General features: G+C 44.2%; 2 protein-coding genes across 2 annotated transcripts; both read right to left on the reverse strand.

The window, feature by feature from the left end:
• Positions 1-1,472: 1,472 nt before the first annotated feature.
• On the reverse strand, positions 1,473-9,143 carry LOC134408498 (histone H3.3A). Its single transcript, XM_063140807.1, has 4 exons — positions 9,003-9,143; positions 4,371-4,529; positions 3,924-4,077; positions 1,473-2,222 (listed from the first exon to the last, which is right to left on the reverse strand). The coding sequence occupies exons 2-4, from the start codon at positions 4,496-4,498 to the stop codon at positions 2,094-2,096; spliced, it is 411 nt and encodes a 136-aa protein (XP_062996877.1). The 5' UTR covers positions 4,499-4,529; positions 9,003-9,143; the 3' UTR covers positions 1,473-2,093.
• A 7,740-nt stretch (positions 9,144-16,883) lies between these two features.
• On the reverse strand, positions 16,884-24,433 carry SELENOW (selenoprotein W). Its single transcript, XM_063140122.1, has 6 exons — positions 24,314-24,433; positions 21,864-21,888; positions 21,313-21,366; positions 19,829-19,903; positions 18,813-18,930; positions 16,884-17,497 (listed from the first exon to the last, which is right to left on the reverse strand). Exons 1-5 carry the CDS (start codon positions 24,340-24,342, stop codon positions 18,856-18,858), a joined length of 258 nt encoding a protein of 85 aa, XP_062996192.1. The 5' UTR covers positions 24,343-24,433; the 3' UTR covers positions 16,884-17,497; positions 18,813-18,855.
• Between the last annotated feature and the right edge of the window lie 307 nt (positions 24,434-24,740).

Here is a 24,740-nt window from a genome sequence, read left to right on the forward strand (position 1 = left end):
TGTGGCTGGGATTGAGAAGGGTGTTTAGGGCCTTCCCCCCACCCCACTTTAAGGAGTTGATTGTGTTTCTAATCATTAACAGTGCCCAGTCTACTCAACTAACCGTCTTCGGATGCAATCCTATTGTATCTGCCCCGGGGTACCGTAAAGGTCCGAGTTCGAAGGCTAACAAGTATCCAATGCAGAGTGGGAGGCGTGCTCTGCGTTTTAGCTAGATAGCGTTTTTGTTAGTCTAGTGGAGTGTGTGGAGAAGGGAAGTGATGGAGACTGGGGCTAGCTCGGGTCTCAATGCCTCCTTTGCCAGGTCATAGCGTTGTTTCCGGGCTCAGATGCAGGAATCCAAAATACCTTATGCTCCCAAGATGCTGTCAGGGTGTCATAAGATTGCTTCCTTAATAATTATATCCATAATACGTCAAGTAGTGTAACTTAACCTAGTATAAGAGAAAGACCCCGAGTTACAGCTTGGGCTTGGCTGCAATCGCTCAAAAATAATTGATTGTATGAGTTTTAATCAACTGTTAAATTGGTATGTACTCATGTGCAGAGGAATAAAACAATTGTCCCAAAGGACAAAAGCATTCTGTGATTTTAGATGGAAACGTGTCACACAGCAGGCACCATCTCAGAAGAGGTACTGCGCTTCTGCACAAACAAAAGAAATGTATCTCTTAAGAAAGCATCTACCAACCATGGATTTCCCAGCAGCTTTTTTGATTAACTGGGGCTTCAGTTTCTAAAATCAAGCACAGGATTTTTAATTGATATTTCAACTAAGCATTGCAGCCCTATCCCCAATTCACTTCACCCTTACTTGTCTCCAAAGCAGGAGATGGACATGAATTCAGGGTAAGATTACCACCTTTTGTGAAAGCACCAGAACAAGGTCAGTAACAATAGCTAAACAAACATAAATTTAGCAGGCAAATCTTTTTCTGTCACAGATCTATCTTCACGCTAGGAAAAGTGTCGGTGCCAAAATGTCTGTGTGACTGGCTGTGAAGTGCCAGAAGTGGGAACTTACTCCTACAGTGTTCTGGGTTCAGATCTTACCTCTGCTCTGGACCGGTTAGGTCGTTCTAGCAAGCCATCTTCTCTTGACTTCAGCTTCACAATGTGGAGATAGTAATACAGACCTGTTTAGCTTATCGAGCTGTGGTAAAAATGATCACGCTAAGATATGTCAATCATCTTGTACGCTCATGAAGTGCTACTCAGCCTTCCTCAACCTGGGGCGCTCCAGATGTGTTGGACTGCATCTCCCAGAATGCCCCAGCCGGAGCGCCCCAGGTTGAGGAAGGCTGTGCTACATGAATACCAAAGATCAACCCACTCCCGCAGCACATTTTGCCATTTTATTTTTGACAGCTTTATAGGCATAAGGGCTTCAAGTCTTGCTTTATGTTAAAAATTAGGATCTAGCAAACTCTTCCACGAGCCACCATTAAGCAAACATTAAAGAATCAAAGATGTTGTCATTCAACATTTATTTTTTTTCCTTACTGCCTCAAGGTGAGTCCCTATTGGTACAAAGGTCAGTCACAGACACAAGACAAATGGAAAACAGGAAAAAAAAAAGGATTTAGAAAGCACTCCTTGCCTAAATACAAAGGGGAAAGAAAGACTCAATTAACAAAAGGAAATAAATGCGTAGTGTTCTTGCTGATATTTTACAAACTGAAGACCAAAAGCGCTATCATTGAAATGCCTATATCTACTTAAGTTGTGTTGTACAAAACCAGATATTTCAAAAGTGTCCCCTGTTGGGTTTGTTTTTGTGGTTTTTTTGCAATTCTGAAAAAAAAAGTTTTACAAAAAACAACATCCAGAAGTCTTGCAGATTTCAAAGGTTTTTTTTTTTCTTTCATTCATTTTTGCTTGTACATGATGAATAGGAATCAAGTCTCCTGATCTTGGAGAGGTACTACGATAGATAGATAGATATCTAACATTTCCTCACATGTCCTAGCCACTACAAATAGGAGTAGGAGAATAAAAATAAAAATAAAACCTGGAGTGTATTCTAAGTACACTGCACAAGCAGGGTGGGGAGGCCTGGGGAGGGGTGTAAGTGTTGGGAGGGGGAGAGGGACTTAAGCCCGTTCGCCACGGATGCGGCGGGCCAGCTGTATGTCTTTTGGCATGATGGTGACCCGCTTGGCATGGATGGCACACAGGTTGGTGTCTTCAAACAGCCCCACAAGGTACGCCTCGCTGGCTTCCTATCCATGCAAGGAAATACAAAAACACACAAAAAATACAAAGTCAAAAGCAGGACTGGTTTACAGAGAACAGTTCAGCAATACACGTACTGGGGAGTGGGAGGGAAGTTAAGCAGCAGACCAATCCCTCCCACCCAACACACGTTTTGGGGTTGCGGGGGGAAACGGTCAAGGCTTTCAAAATTCTAGAAGGTTTACAGCTCTAGCCTTGCATGCAGAGGGCTGGCTGGTATAAATGATCCACCTGCTGAGGAAATGCATGCAGTTTAGTCCACCCTCCACCTGTTTTGGAACCCTGGAGAAGAGAGCAGGCTTCCTGCCATCAGCTGTTGGGACAGGTGAAAAGGGCTGGGGAGACTAGCTACAGTTATCCATACTCTGATAACCTCTCATTTGGATTACTGCAATGTGTTATACGTGGGGCTGCCTTTGAAAACGGTCCGGAAACTTCAACTGGTACAAAACAGGGCAGCACGTTTACTAACAGGGACTGGCCGATGAGACCACATCACGCCAGTCCTTTTCCAGCTTCACTGGCTGCCAGTCCAGGTCTGGGCCCGATTCAAAGTGCTGGTATTGACATTTAAAGCCCTAAACGGTTTGGGGCCAGGCTATCTGAAGGAACGCCTCCTCCCCTATGTACCTGCCCAGACCCTAAGGTCATCCTCAGGGGCCCTTCTCCGCGAGCCCCTGCCAAAGGAAGTGAGGCAGGTGGCTACCAGGAGGAGGGCCTTCTCTGCTGTGGCACTCCGGCTGTGGAATGAGCTCCCTAAGGAGGTTCGCTTGGCACCTACATTATATGCTTTTAGACGCCAGGAGAAGACCTTTTTATTCTCCCAGCATTTTAACCGTCTATAAATAAATTTTAACTTGGTGTTTTAAATTTGTAATTTTGCATTGCTGCTGTTTTGATCTGGTTGAGCTTTTATATTGTATTTTATATTATGGTTTTATACTGTTGTTTTATACTTTGAATGTTTTTAATTTTTGTGAACCGCCCAGAGAGCTCCGGCTATTGGGCGGTACAGAAATGTAATAAATAAATAAATAGTAGGGACCATCTTTACCAGGCCCCGTAGAAGGAGCCGCCACCACACTGACTAATTCTCCGCTTGGACAGTAGCAATGAGCTTTTTAAAGTAGCAGCATTTTATTACTATGAAAACAGCTGCCCCTCTCATACTATCGGGCAAAGATGGTTGCTGCCAGATGAGGCAAGACCCTGCTAGCAAAGAAGGCTTCATTGGTGGCAGGTCTTGCTCCCGTCTCTTCTCCAAGCCTGCCCCAATCCATGTAATACTTTTAACAGCTAAGCTGCAGAAGACAGACTAGCACAAGAGTGAGAGGTAAAACACAACCCCCATAACCATCTGCTCGGATACTGAGGTAAGTCTCAACTTCAGATCTCGACACATGTAACTGGCACAGAATCAATGCTAAAGAACAGGAGATGCAGCTTTTGAACCGAGAGGCTGACGCTGGCAGAAGCACTAGAGGGTAGATTTTAGGAAATGTCTTCCGGCAGGAAACCAAGCAGCTCCAGAGAACAGTCTGGAGGCGCATGGCACAGTTCTGCTGCAGAAGGGAAGCAAGGTTCTGGTCCTTACGCTGCCAGAATGCCTTGGAACCATGTGTATTCTTTGAGTGGAAAAGCAGGCTGAATATGCAGTTGGGAGAGGGCAGAAGGAAACGGACACGAACCTGCAGAGCACCGATGGCAGCGCTCTGGAATCGCAGGTCTGTTTTGAAGTCCTGAGCGATTTCACGGACCAGGCGCTGGAATGGCAACTTGCGGATCAGCAACTCTGTGGATTTCTGGTACCGCCGGATCTCTCGCAGGGCCACGGTGCCAGGCCTGGATGGAATTACATGGGCATAGTTTGCATTTCCCCCTAACAAGGTTCTCTGAACAACCCCCTGAAAAGGTTTCCAAGTTTTCTGTGCTGTCATTGCCAGAAATCATGGCTGGTGAAGATGGAAGGAAACAATGTGTTCACACTCACTCCTTCCCAACCCCCCCCCCCCCCCAGCATCGTGACAGAGAACCCCAGGGAGCATCTTCACTTGATGCAGGGCCCGGCCAGGTTGTAGACTTCAGAGATGACCAGAATTAAAAAAAAGCCACCAACAGGAGCTCATTCCAGGTACCTGTAACGGTGAGGTTTCTTCACTCCACCGGTGGATGGTGCACTTTTCCGAGCGGCTTTAGTGGCCAGCTGCTTTCGGGGCGCTTTCCCACCAGTGGATTTACGGGCAGTCTGCTTGGTACGGGCCATCCTGGGAGGTCCTTAGGATGCAGGGAACCCACTAAGGAAAAGGGAAAGAAGTGCAGAGGATGAATTTATGGGAACGTACAATGCTTTCTGCACCACATTTCCATCTGAAAAATCTCGAGTTAGAGCCCCACGAGTAATTTTGGCTCAATAAAAAAAATCATTTCCCTGGAAAGCAATCAGTTCACTGTAAACATACTGATGAAAAAAAAAAAGAAAACCTTCCAGATTTTCAAGGTATGTTCCAGCCATAACTCTATTGGTAAGAGATGTATAGAATTGGAAGGAACTTAATGGATTATCTAATATAGCCTCCCACACCAAAGGTATTTGCATTATACTGTTCCAAGAAGTTTCTATCTAAAACTATTTCTTGGCCACCTTTCTTCTCAATTTCTTCTGTAAACTAATATTCAGCCTCCTCAGTTTTGTCTGAATGCTCAGTATACCTCCTTGCTTCTTCAATGGGTTTTGCTGCCATCTTCCTTTGCTGCTCCCCAAGTGCCTTGAGAGAGGCTCCTGCAGAAGCGTGGGAGTTAACTGTAAACCCCCAGGAATTAAGATTAAAGTCAGGCTGGCACCGTGAGCATTATCCGGGCAAATGTTAAAGCTTTGACAGGTGAGCAGTGTCAGACTGATCGCCTCTATTTATCCCTGCCCATTTATTTCATTACTCAACTAGACCATAAAGCAGTTGCATGATGTATAACCTAAATCTTCTTCGACATTTCATTCAAGGTGCACTAGCGGTTTTATTTATTTATTTATTTATTAATTTTTTATACCGCCCAATAACCGAAGCTCTCTCAAAGAAAAGGAGCTCCAACTTGAGTGCATTTGTGTAGAAAGGTAGTGTGTACATTTGACCATAAACCAACAAAATGGTTTCCACCAGCAGTGTAAAATAGTTCTCACTGTCTGCACTTCCCACAATTAATTGTTATTAATATTATTTGTATTTATAAACTACTCAAATATCTAACACAGATTCCAGAGCGGTGAACATAGGTATAAACAGTAAAAGAAAGAAGATTAAAAAAGCAAATTAAAGAAGTAAACTCCTACTGTTCATTTTGATCAATGTGCACCTACTGAGATAAATTACTTTACAGCCAGAAAAAGAAATAACCCCTTCAAAATCACTTTCGGTTTTGAAAAATCCGTTGCATCTGTCATTATACCTGGGAATATGTTTAAAGATGTTCAGGTGCCCTTGATTTTGAAGAACATCTCTAATTACACAGTGTCTCAGTTCCACTGAATAGAATAGAATCTCTTCATTGGCTTCCAATTCACCTTAGAATCTAATATAAACTTCTCCTGTTAACCTACAAAGCTTTTCACAGTCTAGCTCCTTCCTATCTTTCCTCTCTCATCTCACACTATTGCCCCGCTCGTGCTCTTCACTGCTCTGATGCCATGTTTCTCACCTGCCCAAGGGTCTCTACTTCCCTTGCTCGGCTTCGTCCATTTTCTTCCGCTGCCCCTTACGCCTGGAACGCTCTTCCAGAACATTTGAGAACTACAAGTTCAATCGCAGCTTTTAAAGCTCAGCTAAAAACTTTTCTTTTTCCTAAAGCTTTTAAAACTTGATTTTGATCTGATTTTTATACTGTTAGTTTTACTCTACCCTGTGCCTGTTTGGTGCATTCTCTTCCCCTTCTTATTGTTTTATTATGATTTTATTAGAATGTAAGCCTATGCGGCAGGGTTTTGCTATTTTATTGTTTTACTCTGTACAGCACCATGTACATTGATGGTGCTATATAAATAAATAAATAAATAAATAAATAAATAAATAAATAAATAATAATAATAATATCCTCCATTTCTCACAAACATATACTGCACTGCAGCCTTTACCCTGTGCTCCTAGTCCTTAAAAATCAGGCAAGGTGCAACCGCAACCCTATAGACACTTACCTGGAAGTAAGTCCTAGTGAACTCAATGGGCTTACTTCTGAGTAGACATGTGTCATCTGTCAGGTATGCTTTAACATAGATTCCTGCAATGAGCAGGAGGGTTGGACTCAATGGCCTTGTAGGCCCTTCCAACTCTACTGTTCTATGATTCTATGTATAGGATTGCCCTGAGAACGCCAGAAGGCCCAAGACACACCAGTGAGCTATCTTTTGATACAGAATAATCTTTTATCTGCAGGGATTAATTTCCTGAGGGGTAGTTGTGTTGGTCTGTTGCAGCAAAACCAACCAATTATTGTGGCACCGTAAATACTTACAAATTTATTATGGCACAAACATTTGTTAGGAGTTAAAGAGGAAGAACAATTAAGTCTAAAAGACTTATCTGAAGTTTTGTAGTTTTGGGAGTAAGGCCTAGCAGGACTGCATTACTGAAGATAACACCGTATGATCAGGCTGGTAACAGAATGAAGTGAGAATTCTAGCCCACATTAATGACTGTGTACTAGAATCTGGTTCTGAAATATTACTGGTGTTTATTGTAGAATAATGAACATTTACTCCCCTGTTAAAACAACTCCGCTGGCTTCCAGTCTGTTTCTGGGCACAATTCAAAGTGCTGGTTATGACCTATAAAGCCCTATATGGCTCGGGTCCAGGTTATTTGAAAGACCGTATTCTCCCTTATGAGCCTGCCCGTGCTTTGAGATCTTCTGGAGAAGCCCTTCTTTCAGTCCTACCATCTTCACAGGCATGCTTGGTGGGAATATAAGAGAGGGCCTTCTCGGTGGCTGCTCCAGTGCTTTGAAACTCTCTTCCCGGGGAAGCTAGACTGGCTCCCTCCTTGATGGGCTTTCGGAAGCAGGCTAAAACTTGTTTGTTCCAGCAGGCTTTTGGAGAGTAATTTGGCCCTCCATCTATGTTAATCACTTATAATTTTGTTGTGTATTTTAAACTTTTTTTTACATTTCTTTTCCTATGTTTTAAAATGTGTGTTTTAAACTTTGTAATACCGCCTTGAGGCCCAGTATTGGGCAAAAGGCAGGATACAAATAATTATAATAGCAACAACAACAACAATAACTTGGATATGTAATATAGGAGCCACTTCCCCTTACTTATAACTAGGTTCTACATCCAATTCTACTCTGGATTCAAACACAGCCTGTAATAAAGGAGAGCTAAGTGTACATGATCTTCTTACACGATCTCCAGTTTAAGCATGGCAAAATACCAAAAAATAAAGAACTAAAACCACACACATTAACACCGATGTTACAATTATTATTTTTACAATTCTACAGTTTGTGAAAAACATTTCCGTGGGGGAAAATACCCACATATATTTAGGGCAGTTCACTCAGCAAATGTTAAAATAATTATGACTTTCCCAATTTATAACATATCCGTGAGGGTTGGAAAACCTAACACCAGTCACTAAAAGGCAACATTTCTCCATCAACGTCAGTGCATGTGTGTTTATGTGTGCATGCATGTAGGGAAACTGCGTGAGGATGCACTGTATAAAATAACAACCCACCAACAACCTGAAATACTTTTAAAAGTAGTGATAAGACTCAGGCCTAGACTCATTGAGGAGGGATTAATTTGCACTGAATTCACTGGGGCTTTAGTTCCAAATAAACATACTCAGAACTACCAGAGTAACTTGGGGTCCAAAATCTTTTTTAAAAAACTTTAAAAAATAAAACCACTTAACCTCCACTAATTAAGTTAAATCAGTATTATTCATTGTCTTTTAAAACTATTGGTAAACCTAAATTAGGAGATGGGGTGAAAGGTTTTGTTGTTGTTGTAGTCATGATCAGTGATCTTGCTTCTCATCATGGGGGAAAGCAGAAGAGGCAGTTGCCATGGCAACATCGGCCCCAAATCCCCTCCTGATGGCAGAATTATAGCATCCAATGGGTTGGGATGGGGGCGTGTGCAGCCCCCCCCAAATAAATAAAGAGTGGTGGGAATGGCTGCCCCAAAAGTTAGCACGTCAGTTACCTACGGATTGCGATGACCCTTAGGAGCTGGCTGAGGTAGAACACCTGGGGATACTTTTATGAACCACATTATATATAGACTACATGCCCCAAGAGCCTTTGCGGGGAACGCCCTCTCCGATTGGCTCCCCGGGATCAGGTGGGGGTAAAGCACACAAACACACACACACACACAGCCGGGAGGGGCAGAACCCCTCCTCCCGACAGGCCAGCGCGCTGCCGGCCAATTGGTTCATAACTCGGGATTCCAAAAGGGAGGGCACAGGAATCGCGCAAAATGGGCCCCGGTGATCGACAACGGACCCCAACCAATCCGCCTAAGAAGTCGCCCCCGCGAGTCCAGCCTATCGGTGCAGCCGCCGTAATCCTCAGCCTCGCAGCCAATGGGAGGCGGGATGCAGACGGAAGGCGGGACTTGGTGTCTGTTAGTTGTGGGGGGGGGCGAAATGCATCTCCTCAGACGACCTCGGTTTCTAGTCACCCCCTTTCTTCCCCCCCCCACCCCACAGCCGAACAGGAGCGCGCGCAGAGGAGGGGCCCGGCGCGGAAGGCCCCCCGCGCTTTTTTGTTACCTGAGTGTCTGCCTCGCGCTTCAGCGACCGTTAGAGCCGTTGGTCGTCCCGCGGCGGCGCTCGCGCTGCTCTTCGCTCCCTTCCCGCTTTTCCCGCCAGCCCCAACAGAAAATGGCGGGTTCCAGGGCCAGGCTATTTAACCATCATGCAACGGGGCTGAAGCGGGGTGGGGGGAGGGGAGGGAATGGGTGGGAAAACGGCAGGTCAATTGAGGTGAGCCAGGCTTCCTCAGAAGCCATCTTGTGTGGCTGCCACACCAGTCTGGCCCTCTCTGCCTGCTTCCCAGGGGCTGACAAGAACCAGAGGAACAAAAATGAGATGTCGGCGTACGAATAAAGAGTGTGTTTCTTTCAGAAATCACACTCTGTGCACAAATGTCAGTTGCCTCACACACTTCGCCTCAAAAAATAAGACGTAAAAGCCCTTTTACTAACAGCACCGTCCTATCTAGACCCACTTTCCTCGGAATAGAATCATGGAATAGCAGAGTTGGAAGGGGCCTACAAGGCCATCGAGTCCAACCCCCTGCTCAGTGCAGGAATCCACCCTAAAGCATCCCCGACAGATGCTTGTCCAGCTGCCTCTTGAAGGCCTCTAGTGTGGGAGAGCCCACAACCTCCCTAGGTAACTGATTCCATTGTCGTACTGCTCTAACAGTCAGGAAGTTTTTCCTGATGTCCTGCCGGAAATTGGCTTCCTTTAACTTGAGCCCGTTATTCTGTGTCCTGCAGTCTGGGAGGATCGAGAAGAGATCCTGGCCCTCCTCTGTGTGACAACCTTTTAAGTATTTGAAGAGTGCTATCATGTCTCCCCTCAGTCTTCTCTTCTCCAGGCTAAACATGCCCAGTTCTTTCAGCCCTCTCTTCATAGGGCTTTGTTTCCAGACCCCTGATCATCCTGGTTGCCCTCCTCTGAACACGCTCCAGCTTTTCTGCGTCCTTCTTGAATTGTGGAGCCCAGAACTGGACGCAATACTCTAGATGAGGCCTAACCAGGGCCAAATAGAGAGGAACCAGGACCTCACGTGATTTGGAAGCTATACTTCTATTAATGCAGCCCAAAATAGCATTTGCCTTTCTTGCAGCCATATCGCACTGTTGGCTCATATTCAGCTTGCAGTCTACAACAATTCCAAGATCCTTCTCGTTTGTAGTATTGCTGAGCCAAGTATCCCCCATCTTGTAACTGTGCATTTGGTTTCTATTTCCTAGATGTAGAACTTGGCATTTATCCCTATTAAATTTCATCCTGTTGTTTTCAGCCCAGCACTCCAGCCTATCAAGATCACTTTGAAGTTTGTTTCTGTCTTCGAGGGTATTAGCTATCCTACCCAATTTTGTGTCATCTGCAAATTTGATCAGTGTTCCCTGCACCTCCTCGTCCAAATCATTAATAAAAATGTTGAAGAGCACTGGGCCCAGGACTGAGCCCTGCGGTTCATAAGACCCAATGAACTCAAGGCCACTTTGGAGTAGCCATGTATAGGACTGCGCTCAAAATTTCTTATATGGTGTCGAAATCTTGTGTCATATCCAGCTCCTCACTGTCAAATGGGTTTGATAATGGCTGCTGTGGTTTCATTAGCCATTGTCTGGTTCTTACACACTGCTGTTCTCCTTACATGAAATGTCAAATTTGTGTGAGAATTGAGTCTAAGTACTCTTGCCATCTTTCATACTTTGTAAAAAGAAAAACATACACCATACCAAGAATACATCTGCCGTATCAAATATGCGGCACTCTGAAATCTGAGAACCTTAGGACAATTTGCACAAAATTAGGCATACATGAATCGTAAATACCTTCAAATATTGCCTTCCACCACATATGCAAGCAATAACTCCTTGTTTACAATTTTACGAGCTCATACCATGCCAGATTTCGGGTCTCTCAAGATTCTTGTGAATCACGGGAGCTTAGCACAACTTCCAGACTAATGAAATCCTAAATGGACCATACCATGCTCCATGCTCCAGGACACAATTGCTCCTGAGCGTCCTCTCTCACGTTGTGGAGCAAAACCAGCCCCCTGGTTTTCCAGTGAGCTGGCAGCAATGAAACGAGTGAGATGGAGGCGAGAGCGACGTTGGCGGAAAACTCAGAGTGAATCTGATCGAATGGTTAGAGCCTATTTGAAGGCCTACTCTGTGGCAATTCGGGCAGCAAAAAACCTTTTTTCTCTCTGCCACTATTGCGTCTGCAAAGAGCCGTCCAGCAGAGCTGTTTTGGGTGGTCAGGGGGCTTCTACACTCTGGCCCCCAAAAAGAGATTTCAGACCTTTCAACAGCCTGCTGTGACCAATTTGCCCAGCACTTTGTAGATAAAATCGCTCAGTTCCGCTCTAACTTGGATGCTATTGTTGATGCAGACCCAGTGGATGTAACTATGGCACCTGCTTGTCCAGTATTATTGGATACTTTTCAATTTGCACAGTCCAATGATGTGGACAGGGTCCTTGGATTGGTGAGAGCCACCACGTGTATTCTAGATCCTGGCCCTTCCTGGCTTATAAAAGCTGCCAGAGGGGGACTGGCTGAGTGGCCAAGTGGAGTGGTCAATGCCTCCCTTCGCCAAGGTAGGGTCCCAGCCTGCTTGAAGGCAGCAGTGGTAAGACCCACACTGAAAAAGCCCTCCTTGGCCCCCACTGTATTGGATAACTACTGGCCAGTCTCCAACATCCCATTTTTGGGCAAGGTATTGGAGCATGTGGTGGCCTCCCAACTCCAGGGATTCCTGGATGAGACGGATTATCTAGATCCATTTCAATCTGGCTTCAGGCCTGGTTATGGGACAGAAACAGCTTTGGTCGCCTTGGTGGATGATCTTCGCCGGGAACTGGACAGGGGGAGTGTGTCCCTGTTGGTTCTGCTGGACCTTCATGTATGTTTTAAACTTTGTAAGACCGGCTTGAGGCCCTGTATTGGGCAAAAGGCGGGATACAAAGAAACATAATAATATAATAATAATTATATCAATATTGCTAATACATAATAAATCCCAAGCCAATTTACTAGGGAGTAAGTCAGAGGGACTTTTTCTGATTAAACATATTCCCACTACACAGCAAATAGTTCTTTATAGTTTGGCAGAGTGATGGACCTAAAGGCAGTGAGCATGAACTTTAGAGGAGGGGGTAAAGCTTCTGCAAATAAAAGGGTACTGCTCTATTGACTATTATTTACAGAAGAAATGAGGCATGATTTTTTTTTTTTTACATTAACTGATCAAGTGCACTTTCTTACAAACTAGGATTGTTTGCTCTTCCATCTATTCTGCTGCCCAACAGTTTCTTTGACAGTGGTGGTCTTTCAGGTGGTTTTGGATTACTTGTTCTGGGGAATTTTAACACCGGTCAAGATCCTTTCAATAGAAATGGGTCATGAATTTGTGGCTTCCATGACAACTATGGGTCTCTCTCAGTTTATATCAGTTCCACTCATGTTACAGGACACATTCTTGACTTGGTGTTTGTTCCTGGGCAGGATGAGGGTGAGACTTGTGTGGATGGCAGAGTTTGGTATAACTCCTTCGACATGGATAGATCACTGTCCAATAGGGTTTAGAGTTGCTGGGACTTCTAACCTCTGCAGGGATGTGAAGCATAATGAAATGTTCCACTCTTGGACCAACAGTCCTCCCATTCTGGGGTTGGAGTCCCATGATCCTGCCAAATATCTTGTAGACTTCTAGGGTGGGGAAATGACCCAGGTGACTGACATTGCCCCCAAATGCCCTCAGCTTCATGGTTTTCTTTGAGCTTGTTGCAATGAAACAGCAGGGATGATTACTGGAGTGACAATGGAAAACCACTTACAACACATTTGACTGCACAAAGGCTAGTGCCTATTTTAGGGCATAATCCAGGGTAGCCATGTCTCTGCCACCATGGTGTCCACTCAAATGTGGACAGCCAATGGAGCTACTTCAAGTAGTGAGACGCTTGTTAGATCTTGGCTTCCACAAAGGTGGGAACGAGCCCTCAGAAAGGCCCATTGTGGCTAGGTTATAAAATACTTTTAAGGTCATGCATATCTGATTCAACAGATGTCCCGTGTTAATTGTGGCGTCTGTGACATCTGGCGGCTGGGATTCCATGAAAACGTCTTCACAAATTGCCAGACAAGTGCCCATTGTGAGAGTGAAGAGGAAATTGGCATACTCAAGCCCCTAACAGCTTTTAGCACGATTGGGGTCGGGGGACTATGCACTGTAAGGTTAGAGAATTCCCCCCCCCCCAAATCCTATGAAGGCCATCAGGGGCATATTTCAGAAGAGTAACCACCCCTAATTACTATAAAGCTCATGTTCCAGACTAGATGGAATCCTGAAAAGGAGCAGTCTTGTAAGGGCCTAGGAACACACCAGAGTTCGGTTGTAGGTCTGCACTAATATTACTCCTAATACTAAACTTAATTCTTCTCTGCTGGTACCACATTGCAGGTTGTACCCCATTTGTTGTATATTATGAGAAAGATCAAGAGAGCTAACTTGTTAGAAGGGCTAACATAGAGGATCCTTTCTTAGAGTGGGGAGGAAGACTTAGGGCACAATCCTATGTACTGTACCGTTGCTACTTGGAAGCTCCCAACTTCAGAGGCTGATTTCTGTGCACTGCTGGGCTGAAGCTGGCAGGGGGCAAGAGGAGCAGCCGAGGTGATCTTTGCCTCCATCACCTTTAGTCTTTTGAGTTTTGTGCTAGCGAGAGCACTTTGGAGGGAGAGGGAAGGCTGGAGGCGGCTGAGGATAAATAGTATCCTAGCCTCCCCTTTCTCCCTCTTGGAGGTTGAATTTTCAACTTCAAAGCCAGCAGTGTTGTCTCTGTGTTGCCTGCAAGGAGTTGGATCTCCTTCCCCTTCTGATGTCAGAGTGTTGTCTCCGACCTTGGAACGGGTTTTCCAACGCTCACCCAGGAACTGTAGGATTGTTTTAAGTGACTTTCCTGTAGCGCTATCTAGTCACAGATGGATCACCAGGGTAGGTCTCGGCCTCTCACAATCTGTAGTTCTAACATAATTTTCCCAGTCATTTGTGGGATAGGAGGAAGGGAACAGTTACAAAATGTGTAATGTAAGAGATACTTTAATGTATCTACCAGATGTTAGCTATATCCATTGTGGGGTAGCAGCAGATCAGCTATACTGGTAGCAGCAATTCCTTTAGGATTGGCTTGCAAACTCAAGGATTAATCTCCATTATCATTTCTCAGGCTTTTGTAGCAGACTACTGCTACATTTTTGCTTACCGGAATACACAAACCCAATTGCCTTACGAGAACATGGCCATCAAAGTGTACCTCCTAAGAATCCTGAGGGCTTCTTTCTTTTAGGAGTAAGCATTGCCTGAAGTAGTGGGCTTTAGAGCTATGAACCAGGGTGAGCAATGCTTGTATGAGACCAGTTTCTGTGAGTGCAGACATATGGAAGCATTTAAGCAACACCAGAGGCATTCAAGATACGTCTGTCAGGGATGCTTTAAGGTGGATTCCTGTATTAACCGGGGTTGGACTTGATGGCCTTATAGGCCCCCTTCCAACTCTACTATTCTATAATTCTATGAACACAGAAACCTTAAGCAGGTAGAATACAAAACGCAGGTAGTTTTTTCCTTTTTCCTTTTTTTGACATACTTACGATGGTGATCACACAGGAAGAGAAAGAGAAAACAAGTACAGCAACTAAATGTTTAGAACATGCCGCTCTCGTACATGCAATTGCCTCTGAACTACCCACAGTCAAGTTGTACTCTTATGGTAGCTACTTTGCTTCCATTCTAAACTCTACCATTCAGGCCCTAGAACAACTTCTTTATGAACGCCTGGAACGCTCTTCCAGAACACTTGAGAACTACAAACTCAATCACTGCTTTTAAAACTCAGCTAAAAACTTTTCTTTTCCCTATAGCCTTCAAATATTGAGATTGTTCTGACTCTATACTGTTAGCTTCACCCTACCTGGTGCCTGTTTACACTTCCCTGTGCCTGTTTGCATTCTCCTTTCCCTCTTTATTGTTTACTACAACTTATTAGATTGTAAGCCTGTGCGGCAGGGTCTTGCTATTTACTGTGTTATCTGTACAGCACCATGTACATTGATGGTGCTATATAAATAAATAATAATAATAATAATAATAATGAACCTCAAGTCAACCCCCCCCCCTTCTCTTGTAATCCTTCTGTTTCATACTCATGATGAAAAGCTCTGTCTTTTTTCAATACTTTCTGAACAGGGAACATGCCACCTTTGGAGTCATTACAATGTATAGCACATCCATAGTTATATTAATTAGTTCTATATAAATAATAATAATAATAATAATAATAATAATAATTCTTGGCACTGGCATCTCGCCTCAGAAAACTGGTAAGAGCTGCACTTGGCTCACTTGCAAATAGACAGTTTCAAACACAGTTTCATATTCTTCTCCATTTATTCCTGCTTCTCCCGTATTTACAACCTCCTCTTATCACTCTCCCTTTCCACTGTTGTTTCTCTGTGTTGAATTTTAGATTGTAAGCTCCTCACGGCAGGGACTTGTCTTCTTGCACTTCATAAAATGCTATGTGGATAATCAGAGGAAAGCCAACCCTTCCTCAGCCCCATTGGGAGGCAGAAAAATATAACATCCTTTAAACGCATCCCTGGGAAAAAAAAATCTTTTCACACAGGCTTTCCCTGGGCTGTAACTTCTGCTGAGTTTATTTTGATTTTACATAAGCGTTATATTATGTCTTGATCTGCTCTATTTCATGGTTTTAATTGTGAACTGTCCAGAGAGCCTCAGCTATTGGGCAGTATAAAAATGTAATAAATACAAATACATCTTTGTGTAAAGTGGAACAAGAGGAACTTTATTTGGGTGGCTCTGGAGGAATGACCAACTGCTGCTTTCTAAGCAGCTTAATTCCCAAGTGATGGCATCCTGTTGTCATGCCAACCACATAGCCTCACAGGAGGGTACCCAAGAGCTCTTGTTTGGTATTTAAACTTGAGATTGATCCCTAAGCATTCTAATAGCTACAAATTGTGAGCTAAAGCTCACACTCAAGCTGATTAATTCCTTTTACAATGAAGAGTTTTGGTTAAACCACGCCGGTCCGTATTTTCTTTTGTACCTGCAAATCAGCTTAAATGCTCCATACAAGAAGAAGAGAACGACGAAACGCATGCTGGAAGCCTTCTTTCTCCCGTCCTTTGCGCTCTTTCCTGACTCAAGACTGCTGATTTTATCTAACAAAAGATTCCAGATAGGAGGCTCCTCTTTTGGTCTTTGAACAAGGGGGCAAACCACATTCCCTTAATCCCATTTATAAACACAATTAATTTTTTTCCCCTTAGGATGTATGTCACACACATTACTGCATATTAGAATGCCTTTAAAGTGTGGGGTGGTTGCTAAGATTTCTTCATCGAAGCAACCCTTTCAGGGAAGTTGGACTGAGATGGGTCATCACTAAGTGAACAATCCCTCTCATTTCTAATAAAAGTATGTAGGCTGCCGAATATATTATAATATCCCTTTAAGCTAGGAGATGGGAGAAGATAGGAAACATAAAACCTCACACACAAAGCGGTGCAGACATAGGGATAACAGAGAAATCTTGAACCTTTAGTATATAGAATCATAGAATAGCAGAGTTGGAAGGGGCCTACAAGGCCATCGAGTCCAACCCCCTGCTCAGTGCAGGAATCCAACCTAAATAGAATCATAGAATATGATAAATGGTGGCTTAAGATCCTGTTCAGGCAGAGCCTGCAAAGACAATGAGGATTTCCAGCTCCAACGAAAGCTAAAATATTGGTATAAAATGATAATGGGCTCATTCAGTTCCGTATAGTAACCCTAACAAGCAAGAGATTCAGTGTTTTCACACAGACTATAACATCTTGAAAGAAGTGTTTTATTAGACGCTCAAAGTAGTCTGAAGTGGGAACAGAGGAACCAGAGACTCCTGCAACATGACAACTAAGAAGGGTGGGAAAAGAAAAGGCATTCTCAAGTTTCATGTTTTAGTATTCTAAAATTAATCAGAAGGCAAGATCTTTTTGAATAGGTCTCCGTCACATAGCGGAAACATTTGTGGGGTTTTTTTTGTAATTAAAGCTGAAGGCATTCAAGAGCATTCCATAACTTACGACTCAAGAAACAAATGTGTGCGGGGGTGGGGCTCCACGATTCCCATCCTCCACAACAACCCCAAATCAAAATTACTGCCATTAATATCAAATATTAAAACCAGAACTATAAAGACAGCCAAGATCATATGTGGCACACACTGAATGCCCAACACCGAAGTGTTAGGAGTTGCATCTTTAGTATCGAGCTCAATTCTGCACACAGATGTCAAATTCCAGAGCTCAAATTCTCCCATCAGGCTTTGTTCAAACTGACATCCCACGCAAAGGGTTTTCGGGGAACTGCCACCCGTCCGTTGACATTTCAGCAGCTCCCGTCATCAAGCGCTTGGCCAAGGTGAACAAAACAGATTTTTCTTTGAGCTATCAAACAAGAAAGAGAGACAAGTTGTTGCAAGATTTTGCCATTAGAAAGGCAAGGCAGCTGTTGCTTTGCTAAGGGGGCACACGCACACACAGTTTATTTATTTATTTATTACATTTTTATACCACCCAATAGCCAAAGCTCTCTGGGCGGTTCACAAAAATTAAAACCATAATAAAACAACCAACAGTCTAAAAACACAAATATAAAATTCAGTATAAAAAGAACGTAGGCCTATGTGGCAGGGTGTGGCTGTTTTATTGTTTTGCTATGTACAGTGCCATGTACATTGATGGTGCTAAATAAATAAAAAGTATAACAAATGCTTCAAGAGCAACTTCTGACTTGCAAGACAGTATTCCCCATTGCAGAATTAGACTAGCTGCAGTTACTCAGTGGGGAAACAGTATGCAGAAGCATTTCACATGTGTCAGAATCTATCCCCAAATTATGCTCCAGGACTTGCTGTTACACTAAACCAGGATACCTGAGAGAGCACCTTCTCCCTTACCAACCTGCCCGGTCACAGAGGTCATCCAAGGGCCTGCTCCTGGTGGTTCCACATAGATCCATCCTCCGATTGGAGTCCACCAGAGGAAGAGCCTTCAGTGTGGTGGCCCCCCTCCTGTGGAATTCCCTGCCTCTGGAGGTCAGGCAGGCGCCAACCTTGTACTCCTTTCGGCGCCTCCTGAAAACATCTTTATTCCAAGAAGCCTTTCCTTAATATGCAGCCATGAATCTCTGGTTGTTGTTTTTTGCTTCTTTTAAATTTTGTTTTTAACTGTTTTATTCTGATTTTATTTTCATTTTATCTTGTACACCGCTCCGAAGTGTTTCAATGGGGAGCGGTATATAAATATTCTAAATAAATAAATAAATAAACAAACTAAAATAAAAGATCGCCCTCTTTAGAACAGGGAGAACCGAAATGATTTTTTGTGACCAGTTTTGCACATGAAACTAAAATGTGTTGGAGCTTCATACTATTTGTGAGAGGCAGAATAAAAGCTTCTTTTTTTTAAAAAAAAAAGGTTTCCTGTAGCTCATTTAAGATTTAGATTTGTATTAGATGTACAAAGCCATTTCTTGTTACCATATAGAAATTCTCAGAGCCGGTGCAGTAAGCAGAACCACCACTAGAGGGACCTAAATATTACATGAGGATCTACTGATGCAGTTTTGAGGAGGCAAACCCATGTCCTTGGAAGGAATGCTTTGGATAAAAGAAAGATGTGATCCCTACAGGGACCACACTGGACCCAGGAGCACTAACAGATATTTTACAGTTACGAGATATTTACAGTCTATTTTTACCTCTGCTACCCACTATGTTGCTGGTGCGGTCTTAAAGCCATCCTTACGCCAAGGCCGCTTTGATGGCCATGGTTATCTTGCGTAGCTTGGCATCGTCATCCACAAACCCATCCCCGTTCTAGATGAAAGAAGAGAAGTTTAGAAGTCAGCGCTTTCCACCTTTCTAACTTTTCATCTTTCAAGGAAACTTTTGGAAGCTATTCGCTTAATTGTTTGCCTAAGAAAAAAAATCACAGTGATCCCTGGTATGTGAAGATAGAACAACACCACATGGATATAAGGCTGGTACACACTAGCCCTTGCTTGCTGAACCAAGAGGCAACTGCAGAGTTCATTTATGCCACTTGCAGAATCCAGCAATGCAATTTTTTTTAGCCTTTTCATCCCTAGTTGCCGTTAGGGTTGCACTTACCCAAAGGAAGAATAAAATCACGGCCGACTTGGCGTAACGTGTCTGATTTGGTTATTTGTCGGAAAGAGCAAAGAACCAGGAAATTGAAGCAGCTTTCTTGCTCGACTGTACCACTTCAGGGGGTGGGGGGAAGCGGCACCTTTTAGTTCTTCCCCCATGAGAGACTCCCTAGATCTTAACTCAAGTGTCAGGGAGAAGCTTTAAAGCCCAATCCCCACCCCTGGGCAACATGCTAGTGTATTAAGGAATTTAACATGCACTCCCCGTGTCCCCCAGATATCCAAAGATGTACAGTCCAGAAAGACATACACATATCATGTAAGGCTGCCAAATGGCGTGTTCTAATGTCTTAGAGCAGCCTTCCTCAACCTGGGGCGCTCCAGATGTGTTGGACTGCATCTCCCAGAATGCCCCAGCCAGCTGGCTGGGGCATTCTGGGAGTTGTAGTCCAACACATCTGGAGCGCCGCAGGTTGAGGAAGGCTGTCTTAGAGTAACCCCACTCACACATTTAACTTGCATAGCTGCACTCACAGAAATTATGCCATTCAGTGTCTTGCTGCCCAATGCTTCCCAGGGAGGAGTGATGCTGTAGAGCTACTTACCTTTTTGGAGTGCACCAGCTTCCCTGCCACTGTCACTTCAAACCATCCTGTGACCTGAGGAGTCCCTTCACCACTCTAGGTGGAAAGAGGGGGAATGGGGGGCAGTCACCTCAAGAAGCCATTCCACATTTTGGATTCTCATTAGAAGCAAGCATAGAGTCCGTCCCCAACCTTCAAGTATTTCTGAATACCAACAGTAAGAGATGGTGCATGCCTAAGAGCCTTCTGTCCTCACTCTCCCAATCACAAATGCATCTACCATGCTGCCGTCACCTGCAGGCCATAGCTCAGCAACAAGAGAATTTGTTTTATTTATTTATTATTGCATTTATATCCCGCCTTTTTCCCTCCGAGGAACCCAAGGCGGCGGACATAATCCTCCTCCTCTCCACTTTATCCTCACTACAACAACCCTGTGAGGTGGGTTGGGCTGAGAGTCTGTGACTGGCCTAAAATCACCCAGTGGGTTTCCATGGCCGAGTGGGGACTAGAACCCGGATCTCCCGACTCTCAGTCTGACCCTCCCAGGTTCCATCCTCAGCATTTCCAGTTAGAAGAATCAGGTAACAAGTGACAGGAAATACTGCCAGTCAGAGTTCATGATATTGGGGTAGATGGACAAGTCGTGTGACCTGGTATAAAGCAGGACTCTTATGTTCCGGGGATAGTGGGCGGGGCGGGGGGGAGGTACATTCAATTGACAGAATGACTGATCAGGTTTGTTGAGCCTTCTGGCTGCCCTGCATGAACCAAAAGGCTACTTTAGAACAGGCTCAACACTACCCCGGGCCTGCAAGTTGCAGGGGGCGGTTATTGGAAAAAAGCCTGACTCGTTTCAGCCTCTTGCTTTTTATTAGGCCTTCTGTAGTGGGTTGTAATAATGTGTCCAGAAATGATTTACAACAAATTGTCTAATAAGAAGAGGTTGAAACGCATTCAGGCTTTCCCCCAAGTAAATTCATTTATAGCATCTTGAGACTAGTCTCCCTTTTTTGTGTTCTTCTTGGATGCTCCCCAGCCTTGCACCCTTATTTTCTCTGCCCACAAACGCAGGTCATGAGCTGCCTAATTAACATAATTACCCTCGCCAGGCACAGATTGTTTGGCATCAGATTTGTAAACCACCCTGAAAACAATGGCTTGTTCTAGGGTTCCAGGGTGGTTTCTAAACCACCCCAACCGGCCACCTGAACTGGGTTCAGATGTCAAGTCAACCTGCGTCTGATGAGGGTAACTAATTACGCTAATCATGTGACTCACAACCATCACACAAGGGGAGGCAAAATAAGCAACCATGGCTTACTTTCCCTCCGTGATTGTGTGAACTCGCCCTGTGTCTTGCTTTCCATACTAAGGGCCGCCTTAAATATCCAATTCCTTCCCTCCCACCTGCAGCAATGCCAGAGTTCTTCATTTGTTCAAGAATCACATGAGACTACACAGAAGCAAGAAGACTTGAGCCAATAGCAACTGAATAAACTCACGATGTCCAGCTTGCCCCGAAACTCATTTTCGAGTTCCTTCTTGAGCCGCTGATACTACAAGCGAGAGAGACAGGGGAGGAGAGTTAGCTTCAGAGTTCAGAAATATCCAAACACAGCTGTGGTTCTCAGAGAAATAAAGGCTCTCCCGGAGGAGGCATGAACAGCTTCTCCCTGGATCCATAATCCAGATTTTTGAAGGGGACTTGTGGCAAGTGTTGCTTGACCGCTCCACTAATGGGCTTTGCTGTTGCAAAGGCATCAAATAAGTTGCCATGTCCAACACATTATTTGTGTTCTTTCAACCAGGCTACAGATTGGGATACTGAATATTTTTACTACAAGTAAGGCAGAATAATAATAATAATAATAATAATAATAATAATAATAATTTGTTACCCGCTTCTCCCTCTGGATCAAGGCGGGGTACAACACAAATTAAAACACCATAAAATACATACAACTAATTCAAACGTTTAAAACCAGTGCATCATTAAAAGCAGCACACCATTAAAAAAAGGCATCTTAAAATTCAACTGGGTAGGCCAGTTTACCTTGGGACTGTATCCTCAGGCCCCACTGCAAGGAAAAAATAAAAGCAAACATTTATTGCAATGTAGTATTTACAATAATCATGGCTTCCCCCCCCCCCCCCCGCCCCCGGTACAAGAGCTGCACCCTACAGAACGGCTCTTGGTACAGCGCCAGACTGCCTGCAAGAAGTCAAGTCACACTCTATGAAGGTGGAAGTTAGGAGCCAGAAGCAATTCCTCCCCACTTTCCAACTCCTGTTCTGCAATCTAATGGGGGATTTTAGGGAGGGAGAAATGGTGCCCTCCCGCTACTGAGCCTATGAAGGTTTTGGTGCACGGCTGAAAAATGCACGGCTCTCCAGACGCTGCTGGAATGAAACTCCCACCTGCCCAAGCCAGCATAGACGATGGTGAAAGTTGTTGGAGGTTTGCAATCCAACAACTTCTGGACAGCCTGTTTTAGTGTATCGCTTACAATTCTTCTGCCCTGCCATAAAACAAGAACTGTGTGCATTTATCCCAAACACTTATTGCTTGATTCAGGGCTAGCGTTCATTGAACAAAATAACGTCCTCAGCAGGCATTTTCATGAAGATGTCGTGATGATCATAACATACCCGCAAAAGCAGATGCACCAGTTTGTTATTTATGCTTGTGTGTCTCAGATGAACTCAAAGGTAAATTCAAAGGGGTGGGGGGGAGAGTCCAAGTTTTACAGTACAGTAAAGTCAGTACAGCTCAGGATCAACCCCAAATGTCACAAATTCATGAGCAAGCGTTCAATTTTACACCGTTTTTAACATGATGGCTTGCTCAAGAGTTTACACTGTTCTGGTTGGCTTTAATAAAACATATTGTGCCCTCTACTTCCCATCATAAGAACCCAAGTAAGCACAAGGGTTTCGAGTTAAAGTATTACAAAGTTCCATTTTCCACAAAGGTTACAGCCAGGACACCCAAAAAGTGTGCCAGGTTTGTGCTCAGATCTTAGAAAGAACAGCTATGTTAGTTTCACCACAAGACTTATTTTTGTTGCAAAAAGGACTAACATTTTTTTAATCATACAGAGGGGGAAATGTAAGTAGGACCCAAAGGCTGTAAGATGCCAAATATAGTCCGTGACATGGTTCTCTACGCTCAGTATAGGCATGCAGTGGAAAACGTAACATTCACACATCTGAGGACGTCGGCTCTGCTCTATTGGACTTTAAGTGACCCCGAGAAGAGTTTTGGCTGTTTTCAGTTGTCCCCAAGGCTGCAGGCAGAGAGCCAGACTAGAACTTGCCCGGTGCATTGCTCTGTCTTTTATACTCTTGCTATAGTAACAGCATGTGCAAAAGCAAGGAAAACTCCGTAGGGGAGTAAAAAATAGCCAAAGGCAAGGGTAGAACCAAGTAATCTTCAACAATAATATTAGTAAAAGTTTTATTAAAGTGCCAGGTGCCTACGCAGTTGCCTAGCAGCTTCAACTGCACAAACGTTATAAAGCCCTGAGGAAGAACGCAACCGCGTTGGAAACACATAGGCACCTGGCACTTTAATAAAACTTTTACTAATATTATTGTTGAAGATTACTTGGCTCCACCCTTGCCTATAGTAACAGCAGCAGCGACCACTTGCAGAAGGGCAGCTGTTTTAAAGGCGCAATCCTATGCACATTTAGACAGAAAAAAGTCCTACAACTCCCAGCATGCCTCAGACATGGTAGTAGGTTAGTCAACTGAAGAAAAAATAAGCAATAGTTTTATAGGCCTGCCAATCAAAAAAAAGTTTAGCTGATTAATCATTGGACTTTTAACCGATTAATAGATTACGGGCTCAGTCCTATAGCTGGCTGGGAGCATACTGGAAGTTGTGGGACTTGTGGGACTCTCAACATGCATAGGATCAGACCCTTAAATCTGTTCGGCAGCAAGGAGAGATAGAGTCTTGTAAGACTTAAAAGATGATCCAATTCGTTACCGCACCGGCTCGCACAAACTAGAATGCATGATCAGTATAGTAAGATTGGGGCGACCATATGAAAAGGAGGACGGGGCTCCTGTATTTTTAACAGTTGCATAGGAAAGGGAATTTCAGCAGGTGTCATTTGTATATAAGGGGAACCTGGTGAAATTCCCTCTTCATCACAATAGTTAAAGCTGCAGGAGCTACACTAGAGTGACCAGATTTAAAAGAGGGCAGGGGCACCTGCAGCTTTAACTGTTGTGATGATGAGGAAATTTCACCAGCTTCCCCATATATACAAATGACACCTGCTGAAATCCCCTTTCCAATACAACTGCTAAAGATACAGGAGCCCGGTCCTCCTTTTCATAGGGTCCACCCGAAGTAAGATGCTAAAGCTCGTATTTGTAAGTCTTTCGGATACAACAAGACTCTTCGTTGGGGAAAGGAACGCAGCGGCTGTGTCTGCTACAGCAGCAGCAGCAACAACAAGAACAGCATTTCTTCTTGCCAGGTCTCCTTACCAATACACCACCTTGACTTTGAGAGGCATGGCGCCTACGTCGCCCGACAGCTGCAGCGGCCGCAACGTGCCCACTCCGCAAAAGCGACCAGAACGTCCGGGCCTCCAACGTTCTAATTTGGAACCTTCAGACAGAGACGCTTTTAACCCGACGTTCGGCCGATACCACTCTCTGCGAAGGAGGGAGGGAGGAAAACACACACCCCTCCACTCCTCCTTTCCTTCTCCCCGCCACGTGTTTTTTCTATGTATTAAACGCACAATCAGTGTATTAAACGCATAGACGCTCACCCTTCGATATGGTTAACTGGAAAGAGGCGCAGAAAACAGTGCTTCTCCTCTCCCACCCACCCCCACTTTCTCATGCCTATGGTATCGTCCCAGTTTGCGACGAGTCACATGGCGGTCACCACCTGAAGGTGCAAATG

This window comes from Elgaria multicarinata, chromosome 13 (genome assembly GCF_023053635.1).
Source record: "Elgaria multicarinata webbii isolate HBS135686 ecotype San Diego chromosome 13, rElgMul1.1.pri, whole genome shotgun sequence".
NCBI lineage: Eukaryota > Metazoa > Chordata > Lepidosauria > Squamata > Anguidae > Elgaria > Elgaria multicarinata.

Excerpts from the sequence above, each read along its gene's own strand:
- LOC134408498 (XM_063140807.1), bottom strand. The coding sequence starts at position 4,498 with ATGGCCCGTACCAAGCAGACTGCCCGTAAATCCACTGGTGGGAAAGCG. Across the intron at positions 4,078-4,370 it reads AAGAAACCTCACCGTTACAG|GCCTGGCACCGTGGCCCTGC; the intron begins GTACCTGGAATG and ends AATTCCATCCAG. Across the intron at positions 2,223-3,923 it reads CTGCCATCGGTGCTCTGCAG|GAAGCCAGCGAGGCGTACCT; the intron begins GTTCGTGTCCGT and ends TTGCATGGATAG.